The sequence below is a fragment of the Euprymna scolopes genome, chromosome 39, assembly GCF_053919585.1.
Source record: "Euprymna scolopes isolate OS-2025 chromosome 39, ASM5391958v1, whole genome shotgun sequence".
NCBI lineage: Eukaryota > Metazoa > Mollusca > Cephalopoda > Sepiida > Sepiolidae > Euprymna > Euprymna scolopes.
The window spans coordinates 18898866-18918655 of NC_136520.1; the positions used below are offsets into that span (position 1 = coordinate 18898866).

General features: G+C 37.5%; 1 protein-coding gene across 1 annotated transcript in view; it reads left to right on the plus strand.

Annotated features, from left to right (window-relative positions):
- The window catches only part of LOC145263665 (ATP-binding cassette sub-family B member 6-like), a 240895-nt gene that overhangs the window by 118876 nt on the left and 102229 nt on the right, over positions 1 to 19790 (plus strand). The window contains exons 9-10 of the mRNA XM_080120537.1: positions 12597 to 12706; positions 13713 to 13778. Coding sequence (XP_079976663.1) covers positions 12597 to 12706; positions 13713 to 13778 — 176 coding nt within the window. The remainder of the gene's footprint in view (positions 1 to 12596; positions 12707 to 13712; positions 13779 to 19790) is intronic.

The window sequence follows — 19790 nt, forward strand, 5'->3', positions numbered from 1 at the left end:
CGGTACGGCCCCGTCAGTGGTTGTTTTTGCTCCTCCTGTTGGGGAGTCGTCCTCTTGGGGAGCAGTAGCCCCCTGACTGGGGGTATCCATATTGGTGGCCCCCTGGCTGAGGGTATCCATATTGGTGGCCCCGGGCTGGGGGGGGGGTCCGTTTTGGTTCTCTCTTTTAAAAATCACCAAAAAGAGTGACGTGGAGACGGCGTCCAAAGTGGGGAGCAGACTTTGGCGCCAAAAAGAAGGGGAGATAGAACTGAGAGAGGGAGTGGGAAGTTAGTGGAGGGAAGAGAGAAAGCGTTTCCGACCCTCCCTCGCGGGAAGGTAGTAAACTATCAGCTCGGATCCCCTCATGAGGGGGGAGAGCAGAGAAAGACAGACAAAGTGGGGGGTGCGGACAGAACGCTACCCACCAAGCTCGTCAGATGTTCGACCTAATACCTTGGAAGGACTACAAGACACGATGGATCTCTTTACCTCCTTACTATCAGGAAATTCCATTTCAAGATTTAACATTCATTTTGGATTTAAAGTACAATATCGTTTTTCTGCCTCAATATACAATCCCTTTATTAGCTAAAATGTTTTAAAAACTTTAATTTTTCTATGTTCATTGCTTTTAGCAAATAAGGTGCAAACCAATACAAACATTTGCTAATATTTTTCCTCTGAAGAGAGGAATAAATATCGAAAACTCATGGGTTAATGAAATTCAATTCAATTGTATTCTTTGTTTTCAAACAATAAAAAATTCTGTATTTGAAGATTAACTTTTTCAAATACATAAATTTTTATATATGTATGTTTATGTATGTATAGTTGACTTAATTTGCCATTACCTTACCGAGGGAACTCATCTCTAATTTTCTCCCTCTTTCACTGCACATGTCCTACTCCCCCACTTCTGTTTTGAATAGAACAATTCTAAAAAAGGCCCTTCCAGCAGAAAGTTCCATTTTTACTGGTAAAATATGTACTATCGACTTCGCTTTCAATATCTTAGAAAAAATAAACATAAGAAATTCCTAATATTTTCAGATTCACTCTCCATTCTAGCATCACTAAATAACAAACAAAAATTTTATGCAAAATGGCGGCAACCATGGAATAATAACACAAATAAAAATCTATACCAAATTATCCCTATACTGGAAATATAAAGATCAACTAGAAAATCAAGAAAAGAACAAGTAATTATATCTAGAATACATATTGGCCATACAGAACTCTTACACTACTTCATACTTAAACAAGAGCAACAACCACATTATCCATTCTGTCGGTCTAGTATTGAAATTAAAGTTTTCCTTTTAACTGCCGAATATTGTTAAATGTTCATGCAAAAAATAAAAAGTCTTTTCTTCAGCTTGCAACACTCTCGGCACATACAAAAAAAGAAAGAAAGACAGGTTTTCGGTGTCAGTGGGAAGAAAGAAAGACAGGTTTTCGGTGAGATGATGTTTAATTTGCGTGTCAGTGGGAAGAAAGAAAGACAGGATTTCGGTGAGATGATGTTTAATTTGCGTGTCAGTGGGAAGAAAGAAAGACAGGTTTTCGGTGAGATGATGTTTGATTTGCGTGTCAGTGGGAAGAAAGAAAGACAGGTTTTCGGTGAGATGATGTTTGATTTGCGTGTCAGTGGGAAGAAAGAAAGACAGGATTTCGGTGAGATGATGTTTGATTTGCGTGTCAGTGGGAAGAAAGAAAGACAGGTTTTCGGTGAGATGATGTTTGATTTGCGTGTCAGTGGGAAGAAAGAAAGACAGGTTTTCGGTGAGATGATGTTTGATTTGCGTGTCAGTGGGAAGAAAGAAAGACAGGTTTTCGGTGAGATGATGTTTAATTTGCGTGTCAGTGGGAAGAAAGAAAGACAGGTTTTCGGTGAGATGATGTTTAATTTGCGTGTCAGTGGGAAGAAAGAAAGACAGGTTTTCGGTGAGATGATGTTTGATTCGCGTGTCAGTGGGAAGAAAGAAAGACAGGTTTTTGGTGAGATGATGTTTGATTCGCGTGTCAGTGGGAAGAAAGAAAGACAGGTTTTCGGTGAGATGATGTTTGATTCGCGTGTCAGTGGGAAGAAAGAAAGACAGGTTTTCGGTGAGATGATGTTTGATTCGCGTGTCAGTGGGAAGAAAGAAAGACAGGTTTTCGGTGAGATGATGTTTGATTCGCGTGTCAGTGGGAAGAAAGAAAGACAGGTTTTCGGTGAGATGATGTTTGATTCGCGTGTCAGTGGGAAGAAAGAAATACAGGTTTTCGGTGAGATGATGTTTGATTCGCGTGTCAGTGGGAAGAAAGAAAGACAGGTTTTCGGTGAGATGATGTTTGATTCGCGTGTCAGTGGGAAGAAAGAAAGACAGGTTTTCGGTGAGATGATGTTTGATTCGCGTGTCAGTGGGAAGAAAGAAAGACAGGTTTTCGGTGAGATGATGTTTGATTTGCGTGTCAGTGGGAAGAAAGAAAGACAGGTTTTCGGTGAGATGATGTTTGATTTGCGTGTCAGTGGGAAGAAAGAAAGACAGGTTTTCGGTGAGATGATGTTTAATTTGCGTGTCAGTGGGAAGAAAGAAAGACAGGTTTTCGGTGAGATGATGTTTAATTTGCGTGTCAGTGGGAAGAAAGAAAGACAGGTTTTCGGTGAGATGATGTTTAATTCGCGTGTCAGTGGGAAGAAAGAAAGACAGGTTTTCGGTGAGATGATGTTTGATTCGCGTGTCAGTGGGAAGAAAGAAAGACAGGTTTTCGGTGAGATGATGTTTGATTCGCGTGTCAGTGGGAAGAAAGAAAGACAGGTTTTCGGTGAGATGATGTTTGATTCGCGTGTCAGTGGGAAGAAAGAAAGACAGGTTTTCGGTGAGATGATGTTTGATTCGCGTGTCAGTGGGAAGAAAGAAAGACAGGTTTTCGGTGAGATGATGTTTGATTCGCGTGTCAGTGGGAAGAAAGAAAGACAGGTTTTCGGTGAGATGATGTTTGATTCGCGTGTCAGTGGGAAGAAAGAAAGACAGGTTTTCGGTGAGATGATGTTTGATTCGCGTGTCAGTGGGAAGAAAGAAAGACAGGTTTTCGGTGAGATGATGTTTGATTCGCGTGTCAGTGGGAAGAAAGAAAGACAGGTTTTCGGTGAGATGATGTTTGATTCGCGTGTCAGTGGGAAGAAAGAAAGACAGGTTTTCGGTGAGATGATGTTGGATTCGCGTGTCAGTGGGAAGAAAGAAAGACAGGTTTTCGGTGAGATGATGTTTGATTCGCGTGTCAGTGGGAAGAAAGAAAGACAGGTTTTCGGTGAGATGATGTTTCATTCGCGTGTCAGTGGGAAGAAAGAAAGACAGGTTTTCGGTGAGATGATGTTTAATTTGCGTGTCAGTGGGAAGAAAGAAAGACAGGTTTTCGGTGAGATGATGTTTAATCTACGAACGTCGAAACTGGAAGAGGGAAAGGATTGTTTTTTTTTGTTTTTTTTTTTGTATGTACCGAGAGTGTTGCAAGCTGAAGAAAAACCTCTTTTTTATTTTCTGCATGAACATTTAACGGTATTTGGCAGTTAAAAGGAAAACTTTAATTTCAATACTAGATGCTATTTCAGCGTATCAAACAGGTTAACATGGCTGACTGGAGACTCTCAACTCAGATGTTGAGACCCTTCACTTGGGAGGGTGACCTAATTAAGTGGCTGGAAAAACTAAAGATGGTGGCAAGGTTGCAAAAAATCGAAGATGTGGTCATCCTGCTGCCGGTCTACTTAGAGGGGGAAGCCCTCACTATTTACCAGCAGATGCGCGATGAAGATAAGGGAGACCTTGCCTCAGTGGAGCAAAGACTGAAATTGGCTTTCGCTGAGAGTCCATTTGAAGCACTCGGCAAACTTGCAAGTTTGAAGTGGACTGGCGAGTCTGTTGATGTCTTTGCTGCGGAGATCAGGAGACTGGCAGGATTGGCTGGTTACGTGGGGAGGAGCCTGGAGATGACGGTAAAGGTATACTTAGTGAACGGCTTCCCAGAAGAAATCTCCGAACATGCAGAGAATCAGTGAGATCAATACGATGGAAGTGGACGATCTCTTGGTCCACGCCAGAGTCCTAGTCAAGAATGTTGAGGGCCCAATCATAGCTGCAGCTGTGAGTGGAAATAAGTGCATGAGGCCTCACTTGAATGACGAGAGACAGGCAGCGAGGCAACAGGAGGGGAGACCTGCCATCAAATGCATCCGGTGCCAGGGTCCTTATCTCCTCAAGGACTGCAAAGAGCCGAGACAGAGGGTCACTTGCTACCGATGTGGACGAGTGGGGCACATTACCACTATTGCGTTGCTACACTGGACCAGGGAAATGAGTAAAGGGGATCCATTGCACCAGTGGTTCGCCTTCTATGTGGAAATGGCGCACAACGAAACGTTGCCTCAGTTACCGGTAGTAGTCAATGGGACGAGAGCCATGGCCCTTGTTGACTCAGGCTGCACCACGACATTGGTAACAAAAAATGTCGCTAAATCATGGAGTGGAGCCAGGAGTATTAAGACCGTGGATGGCAGGGAGGTGAAATGCCTAGGAGAGACAACAGCGGAAGTACTGGTGCAAGGTGTGCCTATTGGCCTACGAGCCCTGGTGTTGGATCGTCTGGTTGGTGATGTTGATGTGGTTTTAGGTGTAAGTGCGATCAACTAACTGGGGGGGGGCGCTACGTTGAGAGGGGGCCAAGTAACTTTTGGACGCTTCTGCGCAGAAGGAATGGCAGGAGTGAAAGGTGATAGAAATATCAGAACGCAAAAACTGGAGGCTTGCTGCATTGAGGACGAGGATTTCCTGGCGAGGTTCGATGGTGAGAGGTGGACGGTGGAATGGAAATGGATCTCCGGGCCTCCGGGCCTCCGGAACTATGAAACAAAGTAAGCTGCTACAAGAAAACACTGCGAGGACAAATAAGAAAAGGATTCGAGGAAGAAGTGGAGAGATGGATAGAGGAGGGAATTCTGAAACCGTGGACAGGGGGGGAAAAAAGGAGTGCTACCATTACTGATGGTGGTCCAACACACAAAGAACAAAGTTAGACCGGTACTGGATTTCAGAGAATTAAACAGATACGTAGCCTGCCACACTGGAAAGGGGATTGACGTATCCAAAGAGGTTATGAGGAAATGGAGGAGGATAGAGCGGGACACTAAGATTGTCGACCTGAAGTCAGCTTATCTCCAGATCCATGTAGATGAAAAACTCTGGCAACATCAATTGGTCCGGTACAAGGGGAAGATGTATTGCCTGACGAGGTTAGACTTTGGGCTGAGCTCAGCCCCCAAAATTATGACTGCCGTGCTGAAGACAGTGCTGAGTAAAGGCTGTACGGTGGACAAGGTCACTAGTTTGGACATTGACGACATTCTCGGTGAGGATTGGTTGGTTGGTTGGTTGTTTTTGTTTTACGGCATATCAACCCTTTTCAGGTTATTTAATGCCGAATTTGATAATTTTGAAGAAAATTTTTTTAATAAAATATATTTGTTTTTTGCAAGTCAGTTTCTATTCAACCCATAGTTGGGACCCTAACAGGTACTACCACTCTGGGTCAGAGTGGACCTGGGAGCAATGGCAATTAAAGGGTGGCTCCACACTCCCCAGAGCTCGCAAGCTGGGGCCTCACCATATATTTTAAGGTCATATCCAGGACCTCTCGTGGAGGAAGCGGAGGTGACAGCGGAGAAAGTGAGAGGCCATGTCGTGAGGTTGACTGCAAAACCGGCGGAGTCCCTGGATGGAGGAGCGGCGTTGGGGTTGAAACTATACCGAGATGGCAAAGGAAGCCTTGTCTTTAGATGAGGAAATGCAATACTCGAAATCGGAACTGACCTGAAAAAATGAGAACTCTTCTCAGTCTGCGGGAGACTGGTGGGACACTATCCAATCGCCAGTTGGCTCAGGATAGCGTGCAGCTTTATTAAACGACAAACGGGCACTGATGGCTGGGAGGGCCATGTGACGAAGGCGGTTAGGAACATACTACAAGAAATTGTGAGAGTGACGAAAGAAAACTCAGTAAAGGGGGAATGGTACGTCAGCAGCAGAGACGTGGGGTGATTTGGTGCAATGCCAGCAGTCTGGCATTGGGCGTTGTATTAGAGATAGGTGTAGCTGCGGAAGATGCAGCGTGGCTAAGAAAGAAAAACGACTATTTCCATATCAACGTAGCCGAACTGGAGGCCGCTATGAAAGGAATCAATCTGGCCCTGAAATGGGGATTGAAAACGATTGAAATCAAATCTGATTCGGCAACGGTAGTTTCATGGATCAGGTCGACAGTGACTGACGATAAGAGAGTTAGAACCAGAGGTGCTGCAGAAATGCTGATCAAGCGCAGGCTTGGATCATTTGCCGATTTGATAGCGGAATTCCAGTTGAGGGTATCTGTAGTGCTGATCCCATCAGAAAAGAACAAGGCGGATTCGATGACATGGGTAAAGAAGGCCTGACTGCAAGAGAGAAAGGAGGTTTCCTCAGTATGCTGTGCAGGGGAGGAAGTTAAAAAGTTACATGAAATGCATCACTTTGGTCGAGAACGGACGTTATTTCTGGCAAGAGAGGTTTACCCGGAAACCACAGAGAAGGAGGTCAGGGAGGTAGTAGAGCACTGTCAGGAGTGCCAATCGATAGACCCCGGACGGACCAGATACAAAGCAGGAGAGTTACACATTGCGGAGGACTGGAAGCGATTGGCCATTGATGTGACCCATTATCACCATAAGCTGTATCTATTGATGGTCGACTGTGGACCGGTGAAGTTTGCCATATGGAGAGAGATCAGGGCAGAAGCTGCATGGGCGATCGGAGGGGGTCATCGAAGAAATATTTTTGGAGAGAGGGCCGGTTGAGGAACTGTTAATGGACAATGGCCTCGCTTTCCGATCAGAAACCTTTAAAGAGGTGTGTGATAAGTGGAGAGAAAGACAATTTTTTAGGGCAGCGTATCAGCCGAGTGGCAATGGGATAGTGGAGAGGAATCCTCGCACCATCAAGGCTGCTGCGGAAAAAAGCAACATTTCACCCATGGAGGTGGTGTTTTGGTACAACATCTCACCGAAAACCAGACAAGATGAGACAACTGTGACTCATAGAGCTATCTTCGCATATAAGTGGCGGCATCCGTGCAACAAAACGGTAGGAATTGAGGGTGAAGAAGCTACCATTAAAGTGGACAAGGAGGTGTGGGTAAAGCTCCCCAATGCAAAATGTACCACTCGCTGGGGGAGGGGGGTCGTAACGGGAACGCAGTCGAAGAACAACGTGATGGTGAATGGCGTTCCCCGGCATATCCTAGACCTGCGTCGTGTAACCCTGCTGGTGCGCACTGATGGCAGTGAAGAGGACGATGTCGAGATCCACCAAGAAACTAACGATGCACTCCAATTCGACTTAGCCCCACATTATGGTTCTTTACAACTGGGCGAGAACGTCTGTAGTGAACCTGAAAACATCAACCCCCCAAGAAGTTGTCCTCCGGAGACCTCAACGTGAGAGGAGGAGGTCTGCTTGGATGAAGGATTATGAAGTGTCTTATTGATCTCAAAAATCAGGGGGGCATGTGAGGTATATGGTTAGAAAAAAAAATATGTACCGGGCATATCTGAATCCCTCTTTGGGAAAGAAGGAAAGGATGGCTAGCCCATTTATATACACGAAGGGCATCTTGGAAAGGCAGGGCATAATTGGAGAAGCTTTTTTTTTTCCTGTCTCTTTCTAGATAGGATATAAAAGCTGGGAAAATTGTTCACTCGAGGTCGTTCGAATGTACAGTTAATTTGCGTGTCAGTGGGAAGAAAGAAAGACGGATTTTCTATGAACGTCGAAACTGGAATTAACTGTACGTTTGAATGATCCCGAGTGAACAATTTTCCCGACTTTTATATCCTATCTAGAAAAAAAAAAAAAGGAAGAGACAGGGAAAAAAAAGCTTCTCCTATCATGCCCTGCCTTTCCAAGATGCCCTTTGTGTATATAAATGGGCTAGCCATCCTTTCCTTCTTCTTTCCCAAAGAGCGATGCAGATATGCCCGGTACGTTTTTTTTTTTTTTTTTTTCTAACCATATACCCCACAGTCAGAAAACTTGCAGTCAAGCATCTTTTTGTAGAATGTAGAGCCTTCGATACCACTAGAAAACAATATCTAAAATCTAACAATATGAAGAATATCTTTGAAAAAAGACTGTTTTCAAAAATATAAAAAAGGGAAGTTTTTTTTTTTTTCTTTTTCCAGCATGAAATAAATTGAGGTTTGATTTGCTAGTTAAACATCTCATCAAACAAACAAAACAGATGGTGATATTCAATGCTGCCAAGACTAAGCTTGTTTCCTTTAATAATTACAAGAAGTCTTCTAAACTACCACTAGCTATGGCTAACAATAAATTACCTGAAAGTACTTTGTTTAAACTCCTTGGCTTAATGTTCACAGGGAACATGAGTTGGAACAGATATATCAAGAAGGTCATTGCTGCGGCTGCCGCTAGGAAAGTGGGTTCTCTAACGTGCGAGAAAGTTATGTCTGAAAGTATCCTGTACCTTTACAAGACCACTATTCGCCCATGTATGGAGTATTGCTGTCACATTTGGGCCGGTGCATCTGCTACCAGTCTCCCGCTCTTGGACAGGGTTCAAGACCTATTAGGTTGGCGACGAGTTTTCTGAATTGTCAGTCAGGCTTCAGCCTCTCTCCCATTGGTGAAATGTTGCATCCCTCTGCCTATTTTACAAGTATTTTAATTGTAGATACTCAGACGAACTTGTACCCTATCAACGTAAATACCTCCGACAAACCCAACAAGCAGCAAAATCCCACCCCTACAGAGATTCCTAGATGTTAGAAAGCCTAGTTTCTTGATGGTAAAATCCCAATGTGATCATTGAGGTTATTTTTGCTAACAGAATGTCCCTTGTGAAGAAGCTTGGTTTCCATTTGTATATTGACCGTGTGTCTCGCTTAACTGCTGTGTGCGGCAAGTAAACATATTTTGATTTTGTTTGGAGCAAATCTTTGGTCTTTGGATGGCATCTGCACAAAGATTGTAGCAAGATTGGATACCAGTGTCGTAAAATAGCAATGAAAACGAAATATTCCACTGTAAATGTGAAATGTGATATAAAATTGGAAAGTTTCATTAGATGTTAGGTTTAGAATAAGAGCTACGTGTTTAGGATGTTGTTTAAGACGCCTGTTCCCTTCCTACATGGAGGAACCACCACAAAATACTATGCACACATTAAAGTATGCATGTAAATAATTGTTAGACCCCAAATAATTGTGTGCTGCTATTAATTTTACAAATATGGCTGAAGATGAAAATCAACACATATGATAAACATTAAATTGGCTCTCGTCTTCTTCAAACTCTTCAACAAATGCCTTGCTGAATCTTGCTTCTCTGATAGCTGGCAAGCTGCCTCTGTGGTATTAATGTTTAAGAATTGCAGTGAAGGAACCGACCCACTTGATTATCACCCCTTAAGTCTCTTCCTCATCTTTGCTAAGATCTTGGAGTTGTTAATCAACCAAACGATAATCCACTATTTTGTTAATGCTAAACTTATTTCTGACCAACTGTATTTAAGCCTCCTCTCTTAACCATCACCTTTAAAAGCACTGGACATGGCAGGTGAAGATGTGGGCTTTTTTTTAGGGGGCACTGTTTTTTTTTTTTCTTCTTTTTTTTTTCAAAAATAAAGCTGTAAACTATGCAAAACTAGTTTCAAACTAAACAACTGATAGTAGTTGCTGCTGCTGCTTGGCTAGTAACTATTAGCGCTACTATTCAAATTGCAGCTGGTACCAAAAGAGAAATCAACACATATTATTATTTTAACACTTAAAACAAAGTATTAATTTACTTAGTACTTGGAGTTCGAAAAATATTAAGAAAATATATTCAATACACATGTTGAAGTCTTATTCTAAAGACAAAAAAAACAAAAACGAATGGACCAGTTTATTTTGTACCCCTACAGTGATACTGATGTTTTTTTATTTCTGAAAGTTTTCATGACAAAATTCCTCATAGGAAGTGGTACCGAGCTTTTAAAAATCAAAAGGTAAAAAAAAGTTAACTCTGATTCCAAGTGTTAACATTTTTATCATTACTTTCATAAAAACTTTTCAAATATACATAGATTATTTATTAAGGAATGCGAAAGGATATTCATTTCTGAACAAAATGGTATTTTGAGGACTTTTAAGTGTTTTGGTTTTTAAAATATGACGATTTCGATAGAACTACCTTGAAATCTGTAATTATCCAAAGCTTTTTCTAGTCTATGGACATTACTAATACCTGAAAGTCCAACATTCAAACTCTTCGACCTATTATTCATAGGTAGCATGTGTTGGAACAAATACATAGAAGATATTGCCAAGACTGCTGCAATTAAATTGGCTCCCTTTACTCAGCTAGAAAACTTCTAACAATTGTCAGTATCCTATTTCTCTATAAATCCACCATTTGCCCATGGATTCTCATGTCTTTGCTAGTGCACCAACCACTTGTCTCTCCCTCTTAGACAGCATGCAAAAAAAAAAAAGCCTCTAATGTAATATGTGCCATAGCATCTAAAGGATACAATTTTCAAAACAGATGCATAAAATATGCAACAAAATTTTCTGAAGAAAACCATGGAAAGACGGAAACTAGGACTGGCGGCTGCAAGACAACATTAGACAAAGCTAAGAATATAAAGAGGCATTTGTTTATCGTAGCAACGATGCCAGCAACATAGCCAGGTGGTGCAATGTTGCAGATTAATTAAACACAAAGCAACAAATAAACCATCTCACAGATATGGATTATCTTAAATTCCCTAAAAAAAAAAAAAGGAACTAGAAATACAGAAGCAGAATATCGAATGGAATCTCGAGTTTGTTGTGGAATGGGGCCACAAATCAATGGTTAAATTTAATGCTAAGACAAGGTTCCTTTGCTTAAACAATTATAAGGAACTTTTCTAATTACCAATTGCCAGCATTCATATACATTCTGTAAATTACCTGTCCTAGGGAAGGTACGATTATTTCATGCGTAATAGCCGTCCTAGTGTACGTAAATATTCTTTTGCTTGAAATAGCAAATGATACATACACATTAAAAATTCCTCTCTCCAAAGAATAACAATTACATTCAAAATTAACTTCAATTTTCTCATTGTCTATATGGTCCCACACAACGTCAGGTAGCCCAGCTAGTCAGACAATAAAACATTTAACTAGCATGGAAACCCGGTGTTGCCCAGTAGAGAAATCTTTAACTTTTAATAACTTTTCTATATGTAATAAGCAACTTGTAGCATGGGAGTTCTTCGATCTCCACTCATTGTTCACCTGTGATCAAAGTGACAGTGTTAAATTTTCAAAGGTACAGCAGATATCTGATGATTTGGATTTGCATAACAACCTTGACATGCAGACAGGGAATCGGGATCATGGGGTCAGTGTTTGCACTCAGATGCCTACCAACCTACCAGCCACATGGAAAATCTTAATGACACGACTTAGCAAAAAGATCTACCACTCTGTAAACTAGTTGTGGACAACTCATTGCAGAATAGAAATATGTGAGAAAATGAAAGAAGAGAAATAATCTGACATACATTGACCAAAAGATCCTGAAAAAAGTATCAAACCAGAACAAAATAAAATTCATGACATTGCTAATACTTGAAAGTCCAACAGTCAAACTCTTCGACCTATTATTCATAGGTAGCATGTGTTGGAACAAATACATGGATCATCTTAAACTACCTAAAAAAACAAACAAAAAAGAACTAGAAATACTAATGAGAAGCAGGATATTGAACGAGTTTAAACAATTCAGAAAAATCAAATTTCCACTTAAATGTAAAAAGTCTCTCATTTATGTGAGTTCTCCACTTTTTGATCAAAATCAGCTTAAAAATTTTTTTTTTTTTTATGAGATTTTTCCTCTTATGACAGCTCTGAAAATTAAAATTTTGCTGTGAAGGTTATGACTTCAAGCTGTTCAGTTAAATGACTTTTGTTTCATTAAAAAAAAATGACTTCCTGTCTCCTTTCCCTTACATACTTATTTTCTCTTGATTTTAAATTAGTTGAAATGTGTATGATGTCACAAAGTGCCATGGTTTCGAGGTTAAGAAATTCATCTTAAATTTAGCTTTTTTTTTTTTATAAGATGCACTTTTACTGCAATGCTAGTCTATCAAAAAATTACGCTTGAATAATAGTAAATGTGTCAGCCATAATTGAAAGTAATTATTAATCAAATGAATTTTTACAATATTATGATGCAAAGAATTTTATTTTATTTTATTTTTTTTTTTGGAATGAAAGTAAAGATAAAGTAAAAAAATCAAAAAATCTGTGCTAACTTGACATAGTTTTACATTGTTTTAATTAAACTTTAAAATTTGTTTTAATTAAAAAAAAACAAAATTAAATTCATTTTTTCTCAATGTCAAAAAATTGATTTTCAATTTTAAATGGATTTTATTTAAAAATATTTTAATTTATAAATTTTATTAAATCTGGAAATTATATTTAACTCAATCTGTTTATTTCTTTAAAGATTTTTTTAATTATTTAATTTTCTTTTTAGCTGTAACAATTCTAGTGACTGAATGGCGTATCAAATTCCGACGTAAAATGAACTTAATGGACAATGAAGCAAATTCTAAAGCTGTCGACTCTCTTCTCAATTTTGAAACAGTTGAGTGAATTGTTATTTTACTATTTCTATTTTTTATATTAATCTTTTAATTTGGACATACAATTTAACATCTATTTCATGTGTTGGACAGCTTTGAGAAATGAACTTCCAAAATAACCTGTCTCTGGCCAGGTCTTTATTTACCATCTTTCTCTCAAATAGTTTTCATTTCTTTGACCTTTTTCCGCCAACTAACCTTGCTATCTCAACTGGTTCTACATCTACTAACCCAAGAACTTTCCATTTTATTTTTATGTAACCATGCCAACAGTAATCTGTGTCCTGTGTTCACTAACACCTTAGAAAGGCATGACCCCCCCCCCAACCCTTACTGAGAAAATAAGTTGTCTTATACAGCATCATGTTTGGCATCCATTTTACATGTTTCCATGTATTAGTTTTTTAGAAATTGACTTCCAAACTAACCCATCTGCCCAGGTCTTTATGTATCCATCTTTCTTGCAACTTCATTCTTATCACTTCCATCTTTTCCTTGACCTTCATCTCTGTTGTTCTACGTCTAGCAACCCAATAACTCCCCCATTCTTTCAATGTGGCAAAACCATCAAAACTTCCTGTTCGGCATCTCTTTAAACTGTCCCAATTTAATGTTTCTCTTAACACATCAAATATGAGTATGCTATGATCGATGTACAACAAAAAATGTCACCGCATGAATGCCAAATGCATGTATGAATGCCAAACGCATTTACGCTTGGAGAATGAAAAGTGAACCTTTCGTTTACTTTTAGCAACATTCCAACTTTTGCTTCCCTTATTTTGTCTTTTAGTTGAAAACATGTTCTATGAGAAATATTTCTAACACCAACACTGTTAGCTAGTTTTTGTTTTTAGCTTTTTATATTAAGTGGTTTCATACCTTGTCTAGAGCAATATCCATAAAAAAAATGACCTTACATAAATGCTAAACATGTTGACAAATGCCATTGTATATGGTCAAGTGTTTAGAATTTTAGTTTAATTCATTTTATTTTTTAACTTCAGGTGAAATATTACAACAATTCTCCATTAGAAGAATCTCGTTATAAAGAAGCAATTGTTAATTATCAGGTGAGAAAATTTGTTTATTTCATAAATTTTTGTTGTACAATTTTTATGATTAGAATAAATGTTGTACAATTTTTATGATTTACAATTTTTATGATTAGAATAAATGTTGTACAATTTTTATGATTAGAATAAATGTTGTACAATTTTATAACTCATTATTACTGGTTTTACTTGCATTCTATTGAGTCAGAATTAAATTCTGTTGTAATATTTTAAATCATTCAATTGGAAGTTATCGTGAAGAGAAAGATGGAACTAAATTAGGTTTCTAAATTTTTTGATTCGGATTGATAATCTGTTTTTAAATTATTCAGCTTGAGTTGGACAAAGATGCACCCAAAATGTATTTGCACATCATTGGAAACGTTGTGCGAATAACCTTCAAGATGAGAACAGTAATCCGAATGATATAAATTAAATTGAGACAATTTTTTTTGCTCATTTCTATTGTAAGTTTTTCTTTTTTTATTAGTTTTTAGGATCAAGCCTCTTTTACTTTACTTTTAAAATCAAGGTTCAGTGTATTCCAATGATGGTAAAAATTCATTACATTTTTTTGATTGTAGAAATTAGTTTAAACTTAGGGTTCAAATAAAAATAAATAAAATAAGGAATTGAAATTCAGGAATCTTGCACTATTGGCATTTGTAAATCAAATCTAATGCCTATTTGACATATTTGAATTTTTAAATGGGTGGTTGTTCTTGTATTATGCCCCCCCCTCAATGAAATAGTTATTGTTTATAACAAATGCTTCCGTTAAATAACAATAAAAAAATTGATTAATCAGTATTGAAATTTAAAAATTGCCTTCTATGCTGTTTGAATAGTGTTAACCCTACATACCTATATAGACACAATTAATAAAGTTCAGTTTTTTTTTGTTTTTTTTTGTAACCCAATCATATTCAAATAAATGAACTTTAGAATATGTCTAACTCGTCTACAAAATTTCAATCTTGAATCTCCAACAGTCTTTGATGCATTGCTAATCAATGATATGCAGGGAGACTAATCAGGTCGAATGTAAGAAGAATGGGCTTTTCATTCACCAAATCTTGATCTTTTAGATATTTGTGTGAGAGATCATTTAAGATATCTAAACAATCCCGAAACAATTCATGAACGGCATGAAGGGCAATTACAGCACAAATCAAGAGCTCATGTTTCTCTTTACTGTCGCTTGGAATATATATTCTAAAATTCATAATGATCTGCTCATCATTTTAGAAGATATATATATATATATATATTGTTGTTTTCTTCACTGTCAATCTAATAAAACTTCAGTGCTTATAAGATAGTGATCAATAATAGCCTGGTTGCACCAGCCTGTCTGAAGATGGATTCCTGACTCAAATGCACCTTCATTAACACATTTTTTTTTTTTTTTAACTCTTTGCACAACTAAATCATGTTCTGCAAAGCCTAAAACAACAAAAACAGTCCCCTTCCTCTCCCTTCCTTTCCCTCCCCCCCACTTCCCTACTGGCTTCCTGACTTAAAACTCACCAGCCAAGAACATCATAAATGCTTTCCTTTTGCAGAGCTTAATCATGTTCTGCAGGGCCGAGAATAAAAAACGACAAAATCCACTACAAGTCTTTACCTTTTATCTTACTCTACAAAATCAGTAAATCGGACCCATGAATAAATATAGGAAGTATAAAACCTTTATTTCTATTTTCTTCTTTTTCTCTCCATCTTCTGGTAGAGCATCAGAATAAGCTGACTGCCTCCCTGCAGAAGATAAAAATCCTTCAGTAGACCAACCAGTTAGCCATAGATTGCTACCGGTAATGCTTTAGGATGTGATCCTAGTGATTGAGCTAACCTAGACCTGGTTGCATAGAAGTCTAGGCATCGCAGCACATCACTTCGGCTTTTACTTTGACTAGATGTGCGGTCGGAGAGGCCCGATCTGACTAATCAGCCAGTTACCCTCATTTTTTTTAGTTGTTTCATTATCTTAACTAAGTTTCATTATGTCAAAGTTAATGATACTCATCTCAATAATGAATTCCAATTAAATAAAATATAATCGGCTAGTCACGCCAATCCTTAGCACTTATAGCCAAAATGCGAACTACCATAGCAAAGAACAAAACTCAAAGATACTTCCAACAACTTTTTCCCTCACCACCAAAAATAAGCGAATCAAGTAAGTGCTAGAAGGTGGTGACAAGGGTCAATCAATTGGAAAGACCAAAACTCAACACTCCATCTAAATAAATGCATTTTGGAGGATATAATGAACATGAAATAGGAAATGCTTGAGAACTCCTTACCAAAAGTGTATATCCTCCACATAACCCCAACATGGTCAATGCAAATGGGTTTCCTCCTTTTTACCATGTCTCATTTCTTAGACTCCGAGGTAGGTAGGGGGTGTGGTTGATGAAAAATACCCCCCTACCCCAAATACATGGCTGATAAAACAAATTCTTCTTCCTCAAAACTCTTAAAAGAAACCTGACTCTGACCTCTCTAGCTTAGATGAGGAACAAAAATCCAAAACTAGGAAAACCATACCATCTATAGGTGACAGAAACTTCCCAAGATTCCTAGTGATTGAGTGAGTTAATTGAAAAGAAAAAGATTGGAGACTTATCACCTTTTCTAATAGAAAAGATATCAACAAAAAACAAACAAAAAAATAAAGCTAGAAACATACTAGTTGAAGTAACTAACAATAAAGATGCCCAATCTCTACTTAAAATGAAGAATTTCCATGAGTATAAGTGTAAAGTCTTTCCCCGTGAAAGACTAAACACTTCAAAAGGAATGATTTGAAGCTACAAGCTATCATTAGTAACAGAGGAAGAATTAAAAACTGAATTGAAAAAACAAGTAGTCAGCCACATCCGTATCAACATAAAGACACAATGAAATAACTACCAATATATATACTTTCATTACACCAACAATACCCAAAGAAATCAAGATTGGCTACTTAAATGTAAAAGTAGACCAATATATTCCAGCTTCGTTAAGGTGTTTCAACAGCCAAAAATATGGACATCATAAAGAAATCTGTAAAGGAAAAAGAGTGTGTGGAAAATGCGGCAACACAGAGCCAGACCACACCGAAGAAGAATGCATAAATGAGGTGAAATGCGCTAACTGCAGAGAAGATCACCCGGTCTTCTCTAAAATATGTAAAACATATAAAAAAAGAAATAATGGAAGTACAAAAAAAATATAACATTTCCAGAAGCCAGAAAAATAGTTGATACATACTTGAAAAACAACACATATGCTGAGATAACAAAAAAGTCAACTAAACCATGCCAACATAATGAAATACGTGATCAATATAAGGAACTGATAAACAATCTGGAAAGCAAAACAATAGAAATAACAAATCCAAACAAAGTAAAATTCCATCAACAACAGAAACAGTAAAAAAAATATCACAGAAACTAACGAAACAACCACCAGAAATTAATAAAAATATGAGTAATGATAAAACAGAAAATAAAAAACTCTTCAGAAAAGAAAACCAAACAATAGACACTCAAAATAGATTCCAAATTCTAGAAAAAATGGAAACTAAAAACACCCTGGATAAAAAAGAAAACAAACACAAGTAATCAAGAGGGGAAAAAATGAACTAGAAGCCAAAACAGCAACATCCCAAGCAAGACTCAGATCGACATCCAGATCCAAACAAAAAAAAGAAACTCAATAAAACACTTGACCAAAAACACACTCTGACAAACCCTCTACCTCTAAAGAGATGGAAATAGAGAAAAATTAAATAACCTCATGGATAAAAATTAAATCACAACAAATCATCCAACGGAATTGTCATGGCATCACTACCCTATTATAATCAATTGATTATAATAGGGTAGTGAAGCTTATCACTGAATGAACTAGAAAGCGCCATAGAAAAATTCCACAACCCGGCTGTAGGAGCAGATGAAGTGCACTACAGCTTTCTTAAGCAAATTCCAATCAATTGATTATAATAGGGTAGTTCTTTGTAAGTGCTCCATGTATAATCCAAGAAGCTTGATGGATCGTACATGGTAAGATCAATGTCACTAGTTGATCCATTTGTTAGATTTAAGTGGGATTTTTTTGATTGAGGAGGCATAAATCATTTTTGTTAATTAGTTGTTCGATTTTCTTTAATTTTGAGTTTGTGACTTTACATCCTCATAGCATACTGTAGCAGTTAGTCTCCTAGGAGCATGAATGGTGAAGGTAGTTATTAAATTAATTCCATTCAAAAGATGGAACACAAACAAAGCCAACTGGGCCAAATTCAAAGAACTTTGTTCACCAAATTTAACAGAACACCAAATCCAAACAATGGAAGAATTCACTGAAGTACTCATAAAAATAGTAAAAAAATGCATACTCCAAAAATTTTCCTTCTAGAAAAACAAACCATGGTTCAATCCAGAATGTAAAATGGCTATTAGACAGCCTTAAGAAAATTTAAAAAACAACCAACAACTTAATAGAATACAAACACCAAAGAGCTAAAACTCAAAAAACAAAGAATCCAAAAGAATCTGCTGGCAACAATTTGACAACACAATCAACACCACTACTACACCCAAAGTCATCTGGAAAGGAAAATATAATCCTTACCCAATCAAAAATTTCTCACAAAAAAAAAAAACAATAACCAAAAAAAAAAAGAAGATATTGCCAACATACTAGCTTAAAACCTTTGCTGAAAATTCTTCATCCAAACACTACAATAAACAATTTCAAATACTTAAAAATCATGAAAAATACAAAATAAACTTTTAACTTAAAAAACCAAGACCCTTACAATGGAAGCTTATCACTCAATGAACTAGAAAGCGCCATAGAAAAATTCCACAACTCTGCTGTAGAGCAGATGAAGTGCACTACAGCTTTCTTAAGCAAATTCCACCGGAATCATTAAAACTCCTTCTCAAAATTTATAATAAGATGTGGGAAACCAAAGATTTCCCAACTTTATAGAAACAAGCAACAATAATACCGATACCCAAATTGGGAAAAGATACATCAAACACAGAAAACTACACAATGAAATACACATGAAACCTCTCCAATGCTCAGAAACCAAAAGCTGTCACAAGCTACTATAATGCAAAACATTTGAAAGAATAATCAACTACCATTTTATATGGTATTTAGATAATAACAAAATAATTTCAAAAACTCAATGTGGATACCAAAAAAATCGAGGATGTATAGACCACATCACTAACCTCGAAAATTACATCAGAGAAGCTTTCATTAATAAAGAACATGTAACATCTGTTTTTTTTTTTTTTTTTTTTTTTATCTTGAGAAAGCATACAAAACTACTTGGAAACACGACATCATAAAAGATCTCCACAACATTGGACTAAGAGGCAAACTACCTGAATTCCTCAAAAACTTCCTAACAGACAGATCTTTCCAAGTTTGCACAGGCTACTTTATCAGACCCACAGAATCAAGGAGTGCCTCAAGACAGCATTTTGTCAACAACTCTCTTTAACATCAAAATCAACAATATTATAAAAGAACCCTCTCCTGATATACATAGCTCCTTACACGTGGATGACTGCTCAATCAGCTTCAGATCAAAATACATTCACACCATCAAAAGAAAATTACAACACAATATAAAATTAATAAATGGGCAACAAGAAATGATTTCAAATTTTTAAAAACTAAAACAAAATGCATCCATTTCTGTAAGCAACACAAACTCTCCCTGACTTTACCTTACAGATTGAAGGTGAAATAATTCCATTCATAAACGAACACAAGCACCTAGAAATCATTTTTGATAAAAAATTTAACTTCATTTCACACATCAATTACAAATGCAATAAGACACTAGAACTCCTACAAGTTATCGCCCATACAGATTGGTGAGCTGACAAGAACACACTACTTAAACTATATAGAGCATTAATCAGATAAAAAACAGACTATGGAAGTTTTATATATCACTCCACCAGAAAATCATATCTAAAAATCCTCAACACAATATGCCACTCCAGACTAAGA